We start from the raw sequence: 22,185 nt of genomic DNA, 5'->3' as shown, positions 1-22,185 counted from the left end.
TTTTTGGCAGCCAAGCTCTTAGTAGAACCATCTGTCTTTCTATTAGTATTTTTGAGGCCTGTTTTGAAGCCACTTTGCTTGGCAAAGTCACTTTCATCCTTGGAAACGATTTTTTAAAAAAGTTCTGTGGCTTTTTGCCGAAGAAGAGTACTATGTAAAAAATCCACATGGCTGTTCATTTTTGTTCCGAGAGAATATGGCTACTTTGTCTTTGTCTTGCATCAAATGAAATTAGAGGTGATACAATTCCAGTGTGACTGTTGGGAAGCGAAGGCAGGCATTGCAAATTTGAGCAGTGTTTTTATGTGCCCGTGTCTCTCAGTGAGATTTTCTTTAGTCTTCCTAGTAGATTAATTGAAAGATAAATTGACTCCTTTATTCGTAATTTTAGTGAGTTTTTTGTTTTTTTAAAGAACATTACGTTGGGTAGGATAAAGTGACAAATTAACTTTCTGTTATATGAAGTGAAAAATCACAGACTGTTTGTGGTCGTTGAAGATCCCATGCCTCTTCCTACTAATGGTGGAAAACCAGCTTTGTTATCTTGGTTACTCCAGTTTGGGTAATTATATCCTGCCTACCTAAACCCCTCTTGGAATCTCATTTGAATATTATATTATTCATTTTCTCAAAAACTGCTGCGTAGCGTTGCTGCGTGCTTCTAAACAGCTGCTATGGTCCCTCCTGAAGGTGGCTGAATTTCAGTTGTAGGTGAACTCATCCCTGAAGCTGATGTGTGCTTGCAGACTAAACTCTTGAGGAGCATTCAGAAAGTTTTCAATTTTACATTTATTTGTAATTGTGCTGACTTAAATCATAGAGCTTCTTATCATTTGTGTATGTAGTTTAAGTTTCCTACCCCATCTTACTATTGTTTGAGCTCTCACACAAACTGCTCCTTGATATCCTGGAGTTCCTCTAGTTCTCTGATTCCTAAATTTTCCCCAGTCTGGTAATGCCTCCAGACCCCTCTTCCTACGGTAGAGCCTAAAGCCCATTGCTGTTCAAAAAAGCAGTTCTGTGATTTCTGCACAACCTATCCTTGCCAAAGTCCCCACCATCCCCTTTCCTTACCCAAGGCTGGAATTCAGCTTCTCTGATCCTCACCTGCAGTGACCAGGCAATTTGAGAAAAATCACAGAAAAGGGAAGGTGACAGCATCAGTATTCATGTGCTCTCCCCCAAGCCCACAATATTTTCGGTCACTCTTTTGAATTGTCCGCGGTTTACTTTCTTTTTCATTTCTCACAATGAAAATCCGAAACTTCCTTTCCTTTCCTGACCTCCCTTCCTGAATCCCACTCTCTCATCCACTGGATATGACCTTGCCCTCATCATTAAGAACTTTCTTTCCATTGGGCCAGATTTTCCTCACCTGTGAAACGTACCTGCCTGTATCCATTTATATAAGCTCCATTCCTCAGGGTGCAGAGAATTCCACTCAAAACAAATTCCTACAGTTGTGCTTGCCTTATAGCCTCCAATGGAATTTTGGTCCACCAGTTTGTTTCTTTTTCCTGCATTTAAAATTTTCAATTTCTGTTTGCTCCTTTCAGCCAATAAATGTGCTCAATAGTCTGCTACATAAATAAAGCCTATGCATTCCTATGTAGCTGCTCTCAAACCTGTTCCTTACTTCTCAGCCAGCCTGCTCTGAAGAACCGTCTACATTTGCCATGTTCTTTTTCTTGCTTGTTGCCATTCGGTCCTCAACCTTTAACAATGTGATTTCTACCCTCTGTTCTAATGGAATTGATGTTGTTAGAGTCATCACTATCTTCTAATTAGCAATTCCAGAGAATTATTTTATGCTTCCAAAATAGTTAGTGCTACATTTTTTACTTAGTCACTATGGCAGTCTTGAAATTCCACTGGTGTTTGTGACACTGTTCTCGTGATTTTCTTTATTCTTATCTTACCTCTCTGCTCATAGGCTCTTCTGCCCTTCATTGAATTTTTATTGTAACCCAGATGCTCTCTCCTCTTTGTCCTGTAGACCCTCTCTAAATTATCTTGTTCACCCTAATCAGTAAATTATTCCTTAAACTATGGCCTCTAAAGATGTCTTCCCTAGCTTCAGACTGGAGTATATCCATCTGCTAGTAAGATATTCCAGTGGAACATTATTTAGGCCCTCAAACACATCATATCCAAAACCATATTCACTATCTTTCCATAGAAACTCTCACCATCCCAACACCCCACTATGCTTTTTATCTTTGTTTCATACCAGTGTAGATAGTTACACAAACAAGACACCTGACTGAGAGTTATCTTTGACTCTTTCCTTTTCTTCACCTCCAAATTCTTCACCTCCTGTAGATATAGATGTAGGAAATAGATATAGATGTGTAGGTACATAGTTTTACTTAGGAGCAGATATTTCTCATATACCCACAGTTATATTACTTCCCCCATCATCAACATGCCCTTCCCCCATTTTTTTCCTAAAAAAATTTGGGCTTTTCCTCTTTATTCATAATCCTCCTATTACTGACCAAACCCTCATATAACCATCAGAGTATTCTGCCTGCCTTACTTAAGATCCCTCATTGATTCCTCAGAACCTACACGGGGAATATCAAGTTTCTTTCCCTGATACACAGACTGATTCAGGCAGACCTTTGCCCCACTGGCCCACCTTTACATTGTGCGCTATTCTAGATTACTAGTGGTGTTCCCCCTCACATGGTGTTTTTAGTTTTTTTGTTTTTTTGTTTTTTTATTAAGGTATCAATAATATATACTCTTATGAAAACAATGCGGTTATTACATTCATCCTTATTATCAAGTCCCCCCATACCCCACTGCCGTCACTGTCCATCAGTGTAGTAAGATGCCACAGAGGCCCTGTTTGTCTTCTCTGTGCTACACTGTCTTCCCCATGACTCCACACACACCATGTGCACCAATCATGGTACCCCACAATCCCCTTCTCCCTCCCTCCCCACCTGCTCTCCCCCACCCTTCCCCTTTGGTAACCACTGGTCCTTCTTGGAGTCTGTGAGTCTACTGCTATTTTGTTCCTTCAGTTTTGCTTTGTTCTTATACTCCACAAATGAGGGAAATCATTTGGTACTTGTCTTTCTCTGCCTGACTTATTTCACTGAGCATAATACCCTCTAGCTCCATCCATGTTGTTGCAAATGGTAGGATTTTTTTCTTTCTTATGGCTGAATAGTATTCCATTTTGTATATGTATCACCTCTTCTTTCTCTGTTCATCTACTGATGGACACTTAGGTTGCTTCCGTATCTTGGCTTGTAAATAGTGCTGAGCTAAAAATAAGGGTGCATATGTCTTTTTGAATCTGAGAAGTTGTTTTCTTTGGGTGAATTCCTAAGAGTTGAATTCCCATGTCAAATGATATTTTTTTGTTTTTTTGAGGAACCTCCATACTGCTTTCCACAATGGTTGAAATAGTTTACATTCCACCAGCAGTGTAGGAGGGTTCCCCTTTCTCCGCATCCTTGCCAGCATTCGTTGTTCCTAGTCTTTTCTATTTTGACTATCTAACTGGTGTGAGGTGATATCTCATTATGGTTTTAATTTGCATTTCTCTGATAATTAACAATGTGGAGCATCTTTTCATGTGCCTGTTGGCCATCTGAATTTTTTCTTTGGAGAAGTGTCTGTTCAGATCTTCTGTTCATTTTTTAATCGGGTTATTTGCTTTTGGGGTGTTGAGGTGTGTGAGTTCATTATATATTTTGGATGTTAACCTCTTTTCGGATATGTCATTTGCAATATATTCTCCCATACTGTAGGATGCCTTTTTGTTCTGCTGATGGTGTCCTTTGCTGTACAGAAGCTTTTTAGCTTTTTAGCTTTTTAGCATGATGCAGTCCCATTTGTTCATTTTTTATTTTGTTTTCCTTGCCCAAGGAGATGTGTTCAGGAAAAAGTTGCTCATGTTTATACTCAAGAGATTTTTTTCCTATGTTTTCTTCTAAGAGTTTTATGGTTTCATGACTTACATTCAGGTCTTTGATCCATTTTTAGTTTACTTTTATGTAGGGGGTTAGACAATAATCCAGTTTCATTCTCTTGCATGTAGCTGTCCAGTTTGGCCAACACCAGTTGTTGAAGAGGCTGTCATTTCCCCATTGTATATCCATGGCTCCTTTATCATATATTAACTGACCATATATGTATGGGTTTATATCTGGGCTCTCTAGTCTATTCCATTGGTCTGTGGGTCTGTTTTTGTGCCAGACCAAATTGTTTTGATTACTGTGGCTTTGTGCTAGAGCTTGAAGTTGGGGACTGTAATCCCCCCCTGCTTTATTCTTCCTTCTCAGGATTGCTTTGACTATTCGAGGCCTTTTGTGGTTCTATATGAATTTTATAACTATTTGCTTTAGTTCATTGAAGAATGCTGTTGGTATTTTGATAGGGATTGCATTGAGTCTGTAGGTTGTTTTGGGCAGGATGGCCATTTTGACAATATTAATTCTTCCTATCCATGAGCACGTGGTGTGTTTCCATTTATTGGTATCCTCTTTAATTTCTCTCATGAGTGTCTTATAGTTTTCAGAGTATAGGTCTTTCACTTCCTTGGTTAGGTTTATTCCTAGGTATTTTATTATTTTTTAACACATGTTTTTTTCTTGTCCCTGTTCCTTTGTTCTTGTCTCCTCTGTCTAATTCCTTTCTCACACTCCATCTCTTTGCCTGGCTAACTTCTGCTTATCCATTCAGACCCTATACTGGCTGTTCCTCTCTCCTTGAGGCTTGCTTGGTTTCTCCTGTCTAGGACAGGAGTCCATCATCTATCCTTCCATAGTATCCTATACAAATCTCTACTGTTGAATTCTAGCAGTGTATTATAGTTATTTCTCCATTTGCCCCACCAGACTCAGAGCTCCTAGAGAGCAGGCATCATATGTGAATTCATCTTTGTGTCCCTGGTTACCAAAAAAGTACACATTCTGCTTAATAAAAGTGTTGATTAAGTAAATAAATAAATAAATAGTCCCATGTGACTGGAAGCTAAATTAATAATCTTCAGTATCTACTTGATATATAGTGTTTGAGGATGCCCCACTGAAAAGTTTTGCAATGGAATATTTACATAAATTATAAATATATTTAACTATGAATAATTGATAAGCATTTACATGTTCTTTTACAAGTGTGATAATGTGGTTGGTTTGTTTTGGATTCATAAGATTTTAGAGGGCAAAACAACATGCAGTATCTATGGTAGAATTACAAAAAGTGTTGAAGCAGTATTTCATCCTAAGGTTTAAATAAAGTAGCCTCTTAAGCTTATTATGAGTCACTCTAATTTGTGAATAACATGCCACCTTTTAAAAAGACTAAAGTTTTGTGACAAAAGTATTTTATTGAAACTCAATTATAAGTGTCATAGATTTTAAACATTAATTGGGAGCTTAAAGGGAAATTTCATGCATTAAATGAAAGAAAATAAATGAAGTTAATAGTGAACAGGATTTGGAAATATTCAAAACTGGCAAATATGTAAGAATGAATTACTAACCTTATAACAAGTTAGTTTTAAAATTTATCCAGAAAACATACTGTTTTGATGTGATGTGTGTTTTCTACCAAAAGGTAGCTGAATTTCAGCAGCAGTGCATTGAAAATTAGCTAAGATATGCCAGTAATACAGTTATTTGCACTAGTTATGATTTATAAAGTTGCTGCAAACCATGAATTAGTAAATACTGACCCGCTGCGCCTGGGGGAAATACAGAGTTAGGCTCCTAAGAGCCTTTGGTCACAACCATTTTTATCACCTGATCAATATGCAATCTTGTTTTACATATGTTTCCCTAGAAAGACACTTTATTAATATTGACTACTGATTTTATATGCATTTCAAACAGTGAAATCACCACCTAAATTTCTCACTACTTTGCTCAGGTCTGTGAGTGACTATAAAAGCACTAGTACTGGCACAGGAAATTTTAGTTATCAGGCAAATTTGCCAAAACAGAATCTGCAAATAATGAGAATCAACTATATTTTGAAATGGGCTTCTATTTGCACATACGGATTAACCACACATTTTGGATTATATTTATTTGACTGTTTACTTTATTCTGAATATTAGTACAGTGCTTTAGAATCTGTCCTACGACAATCTAAAGAAAACTCACATTGGGACAATGAAACCAGGCTGGTTTTCTGTTACAGTTCCTCTCTTTCCCCTGTAGTTCTTCCCCCACACCTACTTTTCCTGTTTGGGGAAAGAATACTAAATTAAGAGTTAGGAGATGTACTGCCAGTCTTAATCTTGCTCCTGCGTAAATGTGAGATCTTGAGCAATTTATGTGGCCAAGCTAAGCCTATTTCCTTATCAGCAGAGTGATTGCATTGTGTCAGATAATCTCAGCCTTAAAACTCTGTTATTCTATATACATAGCTCTTGGAAAATTTAGACACTAAAACAAACTATAATACTAAAGCAAAGTGCATTTCAGTAATCATAGTAAGACAGAAGTTTAGAATATGCTGACTTTAAAAAGCCCTGGAATTCATTCCAATTTATTCTTTAAAATACTAAAATTTTTACTTGAAAAATGATTATAACTTATTAGAGTATAAATGAATTACTTGAATAAAAATTGTCACATCCAAGTAGATAGCCTTATGTACACATAAGAATTAGTTCAACAATATAACAAGAAAACATTCCCTTTATAGTAGCAATGCAAATGTTTTTAACCTTTAAAATCACCAAGAAACTATAAGAATGGTAGGAAGCAAAAGATTTTAATAAATAAAGGGAAATGTATAATCTGCTACTGGCTATCAAACCATAAGGTTAATTAATTCAAATAGTAATTCCATATCCTAAAATTAGTGTGGAAAATCAGTATACAAAAAGCCAGGAAATAATCTGAAAAAGAAAATAGTAATGATAGAATACTAACTTTACCTATTATTACAACATATTGCAAAGCTATAATAAACATCATACTAGAACATGATAGACAGACGTATCTGTCCATTGCATCAATATGTAATAAATTTCTAATATTTCTGGGTTACTTTTCTATTTCTTTATGTATGTATGACTCCGAGAATCGTTAATACATCATTAGTTTTTAGACTATTTAGGTATGGCTTAAGAATAGGAACATAAAGCAGTTGGTTCTTTATGTTGCTATTCTTCTATGGTGAAATTGGATTCCTTTCTGTCATTTAAAACTTTGGTGTCCTCAGGCCTTTTGGGATATTTGAGTGGGTGCACAAATGTGTAATTAGAAAGAAGGTACTATTAATTCCTTCCTCTTTATTTGTGAATTATCAATACCTATGATAGTTTCAGCTCCTTAGTAAGCTCTAAAGGTACAATAACAAATAATTTACAACAGCTTCCCTAAATAAGCTCACAGGTCATAAGGGAGACTCAAGTTATACAAGTAACTTTTATTTAATACAGTAAGTATTGTATTAGCTTTATGAGGTTAAAAGAAGTAACAGTTCCTTTTAACTGAAAATTGGCACCATAAGAAAGAAGTGCTTCATAGGCAAAGGCATTCTGTGAGTCTCAGAAAACTGAAAAATAAGTAGAATTTTGTCACAAAGAAAGGAAAAAGAGAAATCACTCAAAACAGAGGAGAAAATAATGTTGAACGCATTCAAGCATGGTAAACACCAGCAATGCAAGGAACTCCTCATGACCCATTGGGGCAAGAATACAGGGTATCTGGAGGAGGGCAGCGGAAATGCCTGGAAAGATAAGCTGAGGACAGATCGTGAAGAATCTTGGATACCAGGCTGAGGAGTTTGTTCATTATTGTCTAGGTAAAAGTTTTTCGCAAAAGGGGCATGTCATACAGTTACAAGACTCACTTAGAGGGAATTCTAAGAGGGATATAGTTTAAGATCTGGTTTTATCCTTTGGGCATAAGAACCCATAAAAGTCAGGTAGCGTCTTCCTTTCAACTACTCATATACCAGAAGGATCTTTGTAATTCAAGGCAAAACTTAAAGAAGACCAAAAGATTGGTTGACAGCGACTGAAAGCGGCCTTTAAGACAGTATTTCTCAAACCTGGATGCACATGGGAATCATCAGAGAACTTCAAAAACTGTTGATGGCTGGGTCTCTCCCTTATTGATTCAGATAAATTGGTCTGGGAAGCAGTCTTGGGGTATTGAGAATTTTTCAAAGCTTGCCAGGCAATTCTAACAGATACCAAGCATCTATTATACATTCACTAAAACAAGAACCTACTGTTTCTGCAATTCTAGGAGTTGTTTTTACCAATTTAAGGTATCTGAAATTTGGATGCCTCTTATGACCCTTTATGTGTTTCATTTGAAGTTCCTTTCTTCCCTCTATACTGCTCTTATTAAATTTATAGAACGCCTTAATAACCAGCATCATCTTAGAAAGGAGATGTGCTATATAATACCTAATTTACAAGCAATGAAATATAAAGGATATACTGTAGCTGGTAATAACCCTTAACCACTGTGGCTGGTTTGTTTGTTTCTTTTTGCTTGTTATTCTGGTCAGCATCTGCTTACACGGAACTAGCACCCATGCTATTTTTGTCTTCAGATGTCTACCTCTTGTCTTAGACCACTTTTTCCCACCAACTTGTTCAGTATGCAGTCTCTAATTTTTGAGTCTTTAATCAGTTGCTTTCCATTGGTTTCTACATAAGGTGCATCTTTTCCTCCCATGTGCTCAAAAAATACTGGCCACCGTGGTGCAACCTTCAGTAGTAACTTTAAGACGCTGTCTTTTTGTGTTTCCCTGGTTTTTGTCTTCCCCTTTTAGCTTCACTCTGGTAGCCGCTATAGGTTTAAAATCCTTTTGGCCTCACGAAATGCTTTCCGATTTGGAGTCATTGCTGAAAACAGCTCCCTCATCCCCCAGTGCTCATTTTTCTCTCCGCCCCCCCCCTCTTCCTTTGTCTCGCTGTGTCCTCCCTCCCGCCCCCCCAGCCTTGCTCCCTTCCTCCCTTTCTCTCAACCCCCACCCCCCCAAACACACACACTCACCAACCAAATTCTCACAACTAGCTCAGAGGTGTACTGGAAAAGATGACGGAGGAACTGAAGGTGTAAACTGAGAAATGATGAAAACTATAAGAATCATAAATGTCCTAAGAATGTGCTATGCCAGTGGGAGAAAGGGAAAACAAGTCTGAGAGAGATTTCAGAGTTAGAATTAGTGACAAATGAATTTGTAAAAATTTCTTTATATTTGTTATTTTACTTATTACCATTATGGCCCACTGTAACATAAGCCCCATGGAAATAGGATGTTGGCATTCTTGCTCACTGTTATATCCCTACTACCTAGCTCATTTTTTTGTACATAGTAGGTGTTTATTAAATATTTCCCAGACAACTGAATTAATGTGTGAAAGGAGTAGTAAGGGAGAATAAAGTGTCAGATATGTGATTTTTAGCATGATCCTAAATTTGCATTCATATATTCAGTAACAAAAACACTAACTAATAATCATGTTTACCAGGGAGATCTTACTCAAATATTTAGAAAAAAATCTTGGGTATTTTAATGACAACCTCTACATTAGTCAATAATGCATAACTGCAGAAATGACTGCATTAGGTTGTGTTTCTAGAAATTTCTGTTCAGTTAAAGAAGATAGTCCATTTGTGCATGATTATTTACTGATATGAACCCACCTTCCAAGAGTGACACCACCACCAAATTAAGGTGTATTCTAAAGACAGCAACCAAAACAGAGGCCATGTGTTGTGCAGAGTGGTTCAATTGCTTGAGAAGAGATAAATGAAGACAAAATTACAGTACAGAGCAGATTCAAGGGACTGGATTCCAGACCCATCTTTGATTATCCCATTCCATGGCCATAGGCAGGTCAGTTCTCTGTCGGCCCCAGTTACCTCTTCTATAAAGAAAAGAGAAAGTCTTGGTCACTCTTTAACCTTTCTCCCAGCTCTTTTATTCAAGAGCTCTAATATTTCAGTATTATGTGTGAACATGAGAATTCTCTTCAAATAATGAAGAGCTGTTCATATGTCGAATGATACGGGTTTAGTTAGTTTTGTTTTAAAAGGTAGAATTAGTCCTAACAGGTGGGATTTACAGGAAATGTTAGTTCAACCTAAGGGATAATTTTTGAACCATTACGTTAATGCAATAAGAAAAAGGATTTTCATGTGAAGTAGTGACATTCCCTCACTATCAAGTATAGCATGTAGGTAGATTTTTCATCAGGTTAGACAGTGTACTTGTTAATACCTTCCAACTGTAGTATGTTCTGATTCTGCCTTTTGTTTTAGGTAGTCCCAGGGCATGGCCTCAAGCCCAGTGTTCTAGAAAGCTTGTATGCCCGTATATTGAGTTGAAGAAGTGATTCTCTTTTATCATAAAGTAAGGAGGGTGGGAAGCATGGAACACCAAAGCTGCTTCTCTTTGATTCCCTCTATCACGTCCAGCAGGTTCAAGGTCAACTGCCGCCATTAATGATTCCCGTATTCCCTCCTGATCAACGGACACTGGCTGCAGCTGCCCAGCAGGGATTCCTCCTTCCTCCGGGTTTCAGCTATAAGGCCGGATGCAGTAAGTACCATTGATCTTTCATTTGGCTATTGGTGGCATAGCTTTAAATTAGGCAATCTAGTATTTCTACCACACCAAGAAATGATATCACCTGTATGGCATTTTTACTTTAAAGAGAACACACACAGAAGTGTAGGGAAGGATTTATATAGGTATTTAAAAGAACAGATTATTTCTATGTTTCTGAAGCCAGTATTTGCTCTTTATAATTCAGTTTCATAACTTCTGATTCCAGTTTTTCTTAAAATATGAATATAATTTTTGGGTTCAATTAATTTTCCATACATAAGATAGGAATATGCTTTTCAGTAGCTTCACCTTGTGCTTTAAGATAAACCCAAGTTTCCTAATGTGAATTAGTTGGCCTTCCATTATCTCTGTCCTCCCTACATTTTACAGCCTAATTTCTCACTAATCTTTTAGTTCTTAGACCAAACCATATTCTCTTTCTTGACTTTGGACTTGAATTGTCAGTGTTCACTCTCTCTGGTATTCTGAACCTCTTGCAACTCAGATTAGAGAGAGCTTGCCTGACCTAGTTAGATCCTTTTCTCCTGGTTCCTTTGGAAGCTGTATATTTTTCTCTTCCTATTGTTAGCTCTATGAGGGCAGGTGCTGATTGTGTCTCATTCATTGTTATATCTAAATTTTAGGTACAACATTCAACTGTTCATTGAAATGAATGAGCACTCTACAAAACCATACAAGGGCATTTTGGTGATAAGGTGTACCAAGATAACTGCTTATATGGCTTATTAACTTAAGATGCCTGTGATTTTATGACTTTTTTTTCCAAAATTGAAATTGTACATTGGTAGTTTTCAAAATCAAACTAATACTTCATTTTTCAAAATTTCAATAGCCAAAATGCCACTTATAATCTGTTAGCTAAAAAGAGTAACTAATTCCAAAGAGGGGCTAGCCTGTTAAACTAAATATCTGCTAGGGCATTATTACCAGAGTCAGAAAAAATGTAGAGAAAGCACATTTATTGAAATGTTTTCATTGATAAAAGTAGAACACCCTTCAAAACAAGTAGTGAAATACTACCATTCTAGATATATATATAGAATAATATCTTTTAAATGCCAGTGAATTTTGGTTCATCTACATGTTAATAAATTGTCACACTAGCATCTTGCTATGTTTCAGTACTTATTGCATTTGAGATCCTCTGTCTGACATTACAAGAAATCAGGGTAAAGTTTCCTTTAAAATGTTTCAAATTTTTACATTTTAACACTTATATCTAGCCTGTAAATATTTCTCTATATAATACTGAAGTGATGGGATATAATTCTTTAAACATACAAAGCCATTTGAGATGAGTAGATTACAACTATGGATTTTAAATAAAAGTGAACTGAACTCAGGACTATAGAAATTCACACTTGTATCATACTTTTCCTTTGTGGTTTTTATACTGCTTTTGCACATACTTTTCTTAACTTTGGTTTCCTGTGATTTAAGATGGTGTTCTCACTTTCGACCCTTTATTTATTTATTCATTTATATTATCTATCTTTGTGGCTTCATTCATCCAAAAACATTAACTTTTTAAAATAATTAATGACATATTCATATTCTAAATATTTAAATTCTAAAAATAGAAATTTAAAACCTATTGCTACACTAAATTCTGACTTTTTAATCACAAAGGATTTTTTGTTTGCTTTGTTTCCATTTTCCTAAGGAATTCCTATTCACATTAAACACATGTTGCCAATGTGTTTTTGGTAACCTTGGTTACTAAAGTGAAAAAAAAGGACACTTAAAAATCATCACTTGCCTCATACTGCACCTGCAGTATATACATATAGACCAGTACTGTTTTCCAAAAAGAAATTTTTTAAGCAACTGTAGACAGAAGTCCCATTAGCAAATGTGCTGAAGAGAAAACCACATTGAGTATGAACAATAGCATAACTGTAGGACTGGAAAAGGTCAAGAACACCTCTAACTCACTCCCATTTGACAGAGCTGGCAAATCCATTTGTTCAGTGTTAATGTAATGTGGCAGGGAGAAATTTTCCCCTTTCTAAACTTGTTAGTATATTTACCATTTGATATTCATGCCTTCAGTGCTTAAAGTTATAAATGATACCACTTCTTTTGTAACCTTGGAAATAAAATAGAATAAAGCTTCTACAGTTGCTGGCAAGCTTGAAACTAGCATCATGCCAAACTCTAAAACTCAGAAGCGGCCTGTAGCAAAAGAAAGCACCTCCCTTGCTGACACTCTGGAACTTTGAGTCGGTTTGAATAGGGAGCTGGGTGGAAGGAGTAAATAGCCCAGACTCTTTCCTCCAAAATCACATTGCAGGAAAGAAACAACAGTAGGGGAAAAAACTAGTCTTCCCATCTCCTCGTTTTTGAGGGCCTTTTTATTTTATTTCCCCCATGACCATCAACTGAATGTGATTTCTTTGGATGTCAGTTGTTTTGAGTATTACTACATAGTTCTCAAGGAAAGAGATGAACTAATCCACCTTGACTTATTTCAAGTAAATATTACTCTTTCTTGGTGTCAAAAGCTCAAATGCTTTTTATGATAAATTTTCCTGTTTAGACTATGTGTCTCAATAAAATAAATAAAATAAAAATATCTGGAACTACACAAGAAAGTTAAATGTTCTCATCAGAGAAAAATAAATGAAAACACAAGTTGGAGAACCTAAGAATCGGGCATTGAGTTAACATCCTCTATTATACAAAAAGAAACTTTAAATTGGACACAAAGACATTTCCCTTTAAGAAATATAATAGTAGGGGGAGGAGGAGGAAAAAGATGGCAGAGTAGGAAGGCAAGGCGGAAACCTCCTCCCACATACACACCAAAGCAACTACGGCAAATGCAACTAACCCTGAAAATAACATGAAGACTGCACAACAGATCATCTACACATGTAAATAAGAGAAGACCACACAGGGAGGGGTAAAGTAGCAGAGCTGCAATCAGTTTGGACCCTGCCCCTTCCCCCCATCCCAGCCCACAAGAAAAGCAGAGCGGGAAGGGTATAAGAACTCAGACACTCTGTACACCTGGCCCTGGCAATCAGCTCCAGGAACACACGTCCACATTGCACCAGAGAAAGTTAGAGCATTATGAGAGACTGACTCCTGCCACTTGTTGAGGATAGGCACACTCTGTTAGTCTTAGTGAGACCCAATGGAGAGGCAACAGGGTGAAAAATTTACCAGCAGCATGAAAGGTGCCAGAGGGGTGAAGGTTGGATGGAACTCTCTCCATAGGAGAAAAGTCAGGAGGCCGATGCTTCCCTAGCCCTCCCTCAGCTCAGCTGGTTGGGCACTTGTGATAGCCAGCCCCAAATGTTCCATTCCCCTCACTGGTGTTCCAACCCCTCACTATGCTCCCCTGCCTACCCACCCCTCTTATCCCTCTTGATAAGTCTTTATCAAAAAGACTGGTGCTCTGTTTCATTTAACCATCTCTCTTGTTGTGGGCCCCATCCACAATGATCCCAGCATAAGCACTGCTGCTTGGCTCACAAAGAGCCTGGTTTGAAAGAAAGCCACTTCCTGTAGACAGGCAGAAAGGTGGTCTCACCCACAGTCCACCAACAGCAACTGAGGCTTCACAACAAAGGAGGACCAGGCACTGGAGAAGAAAGAGTCCTGAGCTTCACACCACAGGATGCCTTCTTCATAAAGCCATTATTCTCTAGAACAGGTAGCATAGTGGGTCTATCTAATACAAAGGAAGAAGCACAGAAACCTAAACAAAATGAAGAGGCAGAAGAAAATGTTCCAAACAAGAGAACAAGATAAGACACCAGAAAGAGGGTTCAATGAAACAGAGCACCAATCTTTATAAAGACTTCAAAGTAACAGTCATAAATATGCTCACTGACCTGCAGAAAAGAATTGATGATCTCAGAGAGAACTTCAACAAAGAGATAGATGATTGGAAAAAGCCAGTCAAAGCTGAAGAATACAGTAACTGAAATGAAAAATACAGTGAAGGGAATGAATAATAGATTACTACAAGTAGAAGAGACAATGAAATGAGATCAGAGAATAGGAGAATAATGAAGCCAAGGAACAGAGACAAAAAAAGAATCTCTAGAAAGAAGAAGATGCTAAGAGAGCTGTGTAACAACTCAAAATGAAACAATATTTATGTAATAGGGGTACCAGAAGGAGAAGAGAGAGAAAAAGGGGTAGAAAGTCTCTTTGAGGAAATAATTGTTGAAAAATTCCCAAATCTGGGGAAAGAAATAGACATCCAGGTACTGGAAGCACAGAGAGCCCCTAACAAAAGGAACCCCAGGAGTACAACACCCACCAAGACATATAATAATTACAATGACAAAGATTAAGTATAAAGAGAGGGTATTTAAAGCAGCTAGAAAGGGGCAAAAAATTTATTTATAAGGCAAACCTTATAAATAAGCAGATTTCTCAGCAGAAACTTTACAGGCTAGAAGTGAGTAGCATGAAATATTTCATATATTGAAACAAAAGAACTTTCAAACAAGAATCCTGCAACCAGCAAGGTTATCATTCAGAATTAAAGGAGAGATATTAAAACTTTCCAAGATAAATGAAAGTTAAAAGAATTCGCCACAAGTAAACCAGTCTTATAGAATATGTTAAAGGGACTTCTTAAGCCTAAATATTTTTCATCAATGAAAACAACAGTAAAGGTAGTAGACCAATTACTAACTAAGCAAGTATGAAATTTTAAAAAAAGGAAGAAACACAAAAGTAATAACAAACTATACACAGAATCAGTCAAGGGTTACACAGAAAATGCAGATTATGACATCTAATACATAAAGTGAGGAGGAAGAAGAATAAAGTAGTTCTTTCAGACTGTGTTTGAAGTAGAGTTACCATCAACTTAATATAGACTGCTATATATTTAGGAAACTACCTATGAACCTTATGGTAAACACAAGCCTAAAGCCTATCATAGATACATAAAAAATTTGAAAAAAGTAATCCAAGGACAAAACTGAAGAAAACCATCAAATAAGACTATAAAAAAGGAAGAAAAAATCTGAGAGGTGCTACAAAACAACCAGAAAACAATAAAATGTCAGTAAGTCCATACCTATCAATAACTACCTTAAATGTAAATGGACTGAATTCAACAATCAAAAGATACGATTGTTTTGAAAGAAACAATACTGATTTAAACAATATGCTTCTAAATAATCAGTGGATGAATAAACAAACTAAGAAGAAATCAAGTCATACATGGAAACAAATGAAAATAAAAATGTAACAGTCCAAAATATGTGGGAGAAGTGGTTCTGAGAGGGAAGTATATAGCAATACAGGCCGACCTCAAGAAACAAGAACAAGTCCAAATAAATAGTCGAAACTCACTTTAAGGAAACTAGAAAAAGAAGAACAAATGGAATCCAAGTTAGAAGAAAGAGGGACATAATAAAGATCAGAGCAGAAATAAAACAGAGAAGAATAAAACAATAGAAAAAAATTGGTGAAACCAGGAGCTGGTTCTTTGATCAGATTTAAAAAAATAGACAGATTTCTAGCCAGGCTTATCAAGATAAAAAGAGAGTAGACAAGTAAAATCAGAAACAAAAAAAGGAATAGTCACAATGGATACCAAGAAATACAAAGATTTATTAGAGAATTTATGAAAAATGGTATACCAATAATTTGAACAACCTAGAAGAAATGGACAAATTCCAAGCAAAGCACAACCTTCCAAGACTGACTTAGGAAGAAGCAAAAAATCTGAGAAGACCAATTACCAATAACAAAATTGAACTGATAATCAAAAAACTCACAACGAAGAAAAATCAGGACTTGATGGCTTCCAGCTGAATTACACCAAACATTTAAAGAAGAACTAACACCCATCATTCTTAAACTATTCCAAAAGTATTCCATGCTCATGCATAGGAAGAATTAATATTGTCAAAGTGGCCATCCTGCCCAAAGCAGTCTACAGATTTAGTGCAATCCCTATCAAAATAACAATGACATTTTTCAGTGAACTAAATCAAATAATTGTAAAATTCATACAGAACCACAGAAGATTCTGTATTCCAAAGCAATCCTGGGAAAGAAGAACAAAGGGGTATTATATTCCCTGAAATCAAGCTATACTCAAAGCTACAATTGTTAAACAGTATGGTATTGGCATAAGAATAGATACGCAGACCAATGGAACAGAATAGAAAGCCCAGAAATAAACCCCACTTATATAGTCAATTAGTAAATGACAAAGGAGGCAAGAATATATAACAGGGAAAAGACAATCTCTTCAATAAATGATGTTGGGAAAACTGGACAACTATGTGCAAGAGAATGAAACTGGATTACTGTCTAACTCCATACATTTTGAAATGTAAACTTGAAAAGGATCAAATATCTGAATGTAAGACATGAAACCATAAAACTTTTAGAAGAAAACATAGGCAATAATCTCCTGAATATAAATAAGAGCAATTTTTTCTGTATACATCTCCCCAGCCAAGGGAAACAAAATGAAACCAAAACAACAGAAAAAAGTGAGACTGCATTAAACTAATAAGCTTCTGCACAGCAAAGGACACCATCAAGAGAACAAAAAGGCATCCTACAGTATGAGAGAATATATTCATCAGTGATTTACCTGATAAGGGGTGAACATCCAAAATATATAAAGAACTCACATGACGGAACAACAAAAAAAACCAATAACCTTATTAAAAAATGGTTGGAGGACCTGAACAAACATTTTCCCAAAGAAGTATAGATGGCCAACAGACACATGGAAAGATGCTCCACATTGCTAATTGTTAGTGCAAAGCAAATCTATAGTGAGATAATACCTTACACCAGTTAGAATGACCACTATCCAAAAGACCAAAAATAGCAAGTATTGTTGAGAATGTGGAAAAAAATAAACCTTCCTACACTTGGAATGTAAGTTGGTGCAGCCACTATGGAAAGCAGTACGGAGGTTCTGCAAAAAACTAAAGGTGGAAATACCATTTGACCCAGTAATTTCACTTCTAGAAATTTACCCCCCAAAAAACAAAACCCCTGATTTGAAAAGATATATGCACACCCCCATGTTTATTATCACATTATTTACAATAGCCAAGATATGGAAGCAACCAAAATGTCCATCAATAGATTAATGTATAAAGAAGAAGTGGTACATATACACAATGGAATACTATTCAGCCATAAGAAAGAAGAGAAATCCTGCCATTTGTGACAACATGGATGGACCTAGAGGGTATTATGTTTAGTGACATAAGCCAGGCAGAGAAAAACAAGTACCATATGATTTCACTTACTTGTGGAATATAAAAACAAAACGATCAAAATAGCAGTAGACTCATAGACAGAAGTGACTGGTGGTTACAATTATGGGAGGGGTTTGGGTGGGAGGTGAGGGTGATAAGGGAGCACAAAAAAATCTCAATCCTAATATAAATTGGTCACAGGGATGGTAGCACAGCATGGAGAATACATCCAATGATTCTGTAACATCTTCCTATGTTGACAGATAGTAACTGCCCTAGTGGTGGGTGAGGATTTAATGATGTGGTTAACTGTTGAAGCACTGTGTTGTACATTTGAAACCAATATAAGACTGTATATTGACTATAGTTCAGTTGAAAAAAAAGAAGGAAATATAATGGTAGAAATACATTGTGGAATGGAGACATATGTAAGGTAGTTGTTGGACTCTTCTAACTGCTAGAATGCATGTCATTAAACAATATAAGAATAAATTTCTAGCCTAGCCAGAGACCTTAGAGCAAACTGGCTAGGTAGAAAAGAAGCTTTAAAGAATATTGTAGTCTGTGAATATATAGATCAATTTACAGATATTTGATATGTTATCAGAAACTCAGATTCTGTTTTGGCATTTGATGTTAATGAAATCAAGCTTGAAACCATGTTTTTTCATGGGTCCATATCTAGTTGTTTCTTTTCTTAAAGTATTTATTTCTTAAAATCTAAAAACACTTCCTAACTCCAAAGGTCAAAATAATTGTGCAGTATTAAACTGAATGCTTTTAATATGTATAATAACTTAAAAACAGTTATGTAAAAACTGATTTAATCAGTCAACTCCATTCAGAGACAATTTCATTCAGGAAAAAAATTAACCAAATAATCTGTATTTTTAACTTGTCAGTTCTATGAAAACAGTCAACTAAGTATGCTGTATGTAAACACACCCCAGATTTTATATTGCATAATTAAAAATCCCAAATTTAAATTATAGATATAATTATATTAGCTCATTTTCACCAGTAAACAATCATTCAAGTCCTTGAAATAACTTTGAGAAACTAGATACTTAAGTTTCCAATACCAAATTATGAAATCAAGGGAGTGCAAATTAATTGGTTCAAGTACACTTTGGATGGTTGGAGAATCCAACCCTCTGCTGAAAGTCTTAGTGAAATCTCTCAGCTCTTAAACAAAGGCTATGAACTGCAAAGCTTGTGTGAGGTAGATATTTTTGAAATGAAATGTGCACAACCTTTGACACCTGCCAAAGTTTTATGTTGGCAAGAAGACACCACTTTTATGTTTACTCATCATAGTGAAAAACCTACCAAAGTTCGAAATAATTTTGAATGTGTATGCTGCTTTTAGCCCAACATTTTAAACTTGAGAGAGACTTTTGAGCTAAGGTGGTTGAAGATAGTAATTTTCGTAAATACCCATTTCTCTGACTCCATCTCTTAAGTTCTTTTCCATCAACACACAACTTCTTCAGACCCCACAGTGGGTTATGTGCTGTGCCTTTAGAGCGCATGTTTTATAGGCAGAAAATAGGTGCTTCTCTCTTTATTAATGACTACAGCCCTCTGCCCCTCTCTTTCCTCTTTGGGTGTAAAATTTCTAGTCATGGAATTTTAGTAGCTACATTAGAAATGTTTGACAGTAAGACATTTTATGTGGAAAAAAGAAAATTGACAGGAAGGCAAAGTCCAATAAAATCACCCATTTTCTATATACAGTATAAAACCAGCAGTTGTAAAAGGCTTGGCTTGTTAGTTTAGCCCAAAGTGTCAAATTGAATGTGTCACATAACTACAGATGTAGAATCCATAGGTTGGCATGTGCTTAGTGTTACAGTTCTCAAACTGTGTGCTACGGTATGGTGCTGGGCACACAGGTCATTTAGAATTTTCAAGAAAAATGCAGAGGCGTCTGTCAGACACTACATAAACTACCTTAGTTGTTTGAACCTTAGTACTTTATAAAATGGAGCAGGTGGGTATTTCTCTGTCCTAGGGGAGCAATGAAAAAATAATTAAGGAACTGATGGTGTCTGAAACCAAGGTTTAAGAAGTTTGGCCTAGTCTAGTATATATTCATTTAAAAAATTACTATGACCTTTTTTACTGGGAAGTTATGGTTGTTGATCTATCGTATTACAACCACAGAATGGAATATTAAAACAAAACTTATCTTGTACTTACAGGGCTATGTTCAATATCATATAGATAAGCAATTCCTTTGTCTATATGATTTGAAACATTCAACTGTTCTGTTTGTTTTGATTCAATTAGCCCAGTCTCAAATAGGCAACTACAAATTGAGAGATACTTGGAATGAGAGAGCATGGATTTGGAATCGTGTTTTGTCTCATTCTGCTCCTTCGATTGTCTTTGTGCAAGTTACTGAGCTTCAGTTTCCTCATCTACAAGAATTAATAGCATTCATTTTACTGAATTCTTGCACAGATTAAATGGGATTATATATGAAACAGTGGCTAGCATTGTATCTGTATTACTAGGTTATTTCTAAATGATAAATACTGAGTATAATGCCAGTAAAACACAGAATCTTTTTCCAAAAAACAAAATGATTCTAAAACCACACCTAGTGATTAAATTGCATTTCATATCCTATCTAGGATCAGATTGATTCTGCCACACCTGAATGAGGCTTCCTTTGACTAGGAAAGTTCAATTATTTAGAGAAAAGTATCGCAGTGCCAATGGAAACATTTGTCTCATTTAGATACAACCTTAACCTTACTCCTATTACAATTACCAGTTTTAAACTTTTTTTATTATCATTTCCATTTGTCTCTTTATCAGAGCTCATGTTGGAAAAGATCATGTGATTTTTTGAAAATGTATTCAGTCATTGTTTTCATTGTATGAAACTAGAAATATATTCACATACTCCTGAATTTTAACACATTGATTAATTTTTCAGAAACGTGCTAAATAAAATACTCATATAAAGTCACTGATTGAAATATTTAATTGCCTTATGAGATTAGCTTAAATAAATAGAAGTTGATGAGCCAAGCTTAATAAACTTAAAATATGCTGCATTTACTCTTCATCAGTTTTCTGAACAGTATTTCCGCTTCCAATAAAAAAGAAAACTTTCAGTTAATTAGTTCCTCATACACCACAATAAAATTAATGTTTAGGAGTTAAATACCATAAACTTCCTCAGGCATATTTGCTGATGTGTTCCTGTTTTTAGTTAATGTCACATGTTTCATTGTTTAATGGGGGTGTCATGTGGGTTCCATTATATCTCTCTCCCGCGACGGGTCCGTGTGTCTGGCGTTTTAGGAGACTGCATGCTAATTTCTGATTTAACTGTGTCAGCTCTATCAGCTGACAGGTCATTGCCAATCAGGGCTGAAACATCCACCAGATCACAGGCTAGAAACCATCGACATGGTATGCTTTTATCGAACTGACAAAGTAGGAAATATGTGATCTCGATCATACACTGTATGTTCTTCATAAATATGCAGAGAGAAGGGGAGTAATCATATCTTCAGGCTTCCTATGTTTGTGTGCTCGGATTATTATGACCAGCTATTCCCTTTACCCTCCTTCCCCCATGACGTCTGAACCAGCCAATAACTTTGGATGAACCTGACTTAATTGGAGCTTTGTAAATATTTACTTTTTTAAAGAATTTCTTTGGTACCTGAATAGCCAATCATTTAAATTCCCATCTGAAATAAGTTAGATAAATGGTTTAAAAATATGAAATGATTATAAAGTAAAGGGCACTGAGTGCAAAAATATATATAACATTCTACAAGTATTTATGGTGACAGTCACCCTTCAGTTCTCATGGGAGAAATGTTTCTAGGTCAATAAAACAGGCTTTTTGCTAAAATGGAGTTTATAAGATTTTTATAAGATTCATGATTTCGAAATGTCTTTATTGTGACAAAATGTCATAACTTTGTATAAAAATGATAACATATATTGTGCTTCATTGTTTATAAAACACAGACACATAATTAATTTTAAGTATCAGAACCCTGTGAAGTGATAACTAAGCTATGTTAGTAGCCAGTGTTTTTCATCTAGTCTCCTCCCTCACACAAAACACACTACCAACACAGAAACACACACACAGCAAACAAAAAAGCAAAAGCTTTTTCTTTAATAAATTCCTCAGATTTTATTAAACTATATCTAATCTTCTGTTCCATCCTGTTGGCTTTTTAACAGTTAAGAATATAAGAATGTCATTCAGTTTAAGTATAAACCCACTCAGGTCAGTATTTTCTTTTTGACACGGTTCTCATTCTTGATAATGGAGGTGTGTCAAATGGAAAGTGCTTGGCTAATGACACTCTATGTTCTCAGCCATGAGGCTTCAAAATGTGATATTATCATATGGATTTGCCATATTCCAGCC

At 35.9% G+C, this 22,185-nt stretch overlaps 1 protein-coding gene across 18 annotated transcripts in view; it reads left to right on the top strand.

Moving 5' to 3' along the window:
* Nucleotides 1–22,185, top strand: part of SOX5 (SRY-box transcription factor 5) — a 931,123-nt gene that overhangs the window by 782,525 nt on the left and 126,413 nt on the right. For 17 of the 18 annotated variants that reach the window (XM_057491903.1, XM_057491902.1, XM_057491900.1 and 14 more), the window contains one exon: nt 10,416–10,539. In XM_057491903.1, coding sequence (XP_057347886.1) covers nt 10,416–10,539 — 124 coding nt within the window. The remainder of the gene's footprint in view (nt 1–10,415; nt 10,540–22,185) is intronic. The other variant, XM_036889466.2, reaches the window with a different exon arrangement.

Source organism: Manis pentadactyla, chromosome 14 (genome assembly GCF_030020395.1).
Source record: "Manis pentadactyla isolate mManPen7 chromosome 14, mManPen7.hap1, whole genome shotgun sequence".
NCBI lineage: Eukaryota > Metazoa > Chordata > Mammalia > Pholidota > Manidae > Manis > Manis pentadactyla.
Note: the sequence above shows the minus strand (reverse complement) of the source record. Positions and strands in the feature narration are given on the sequence as shown.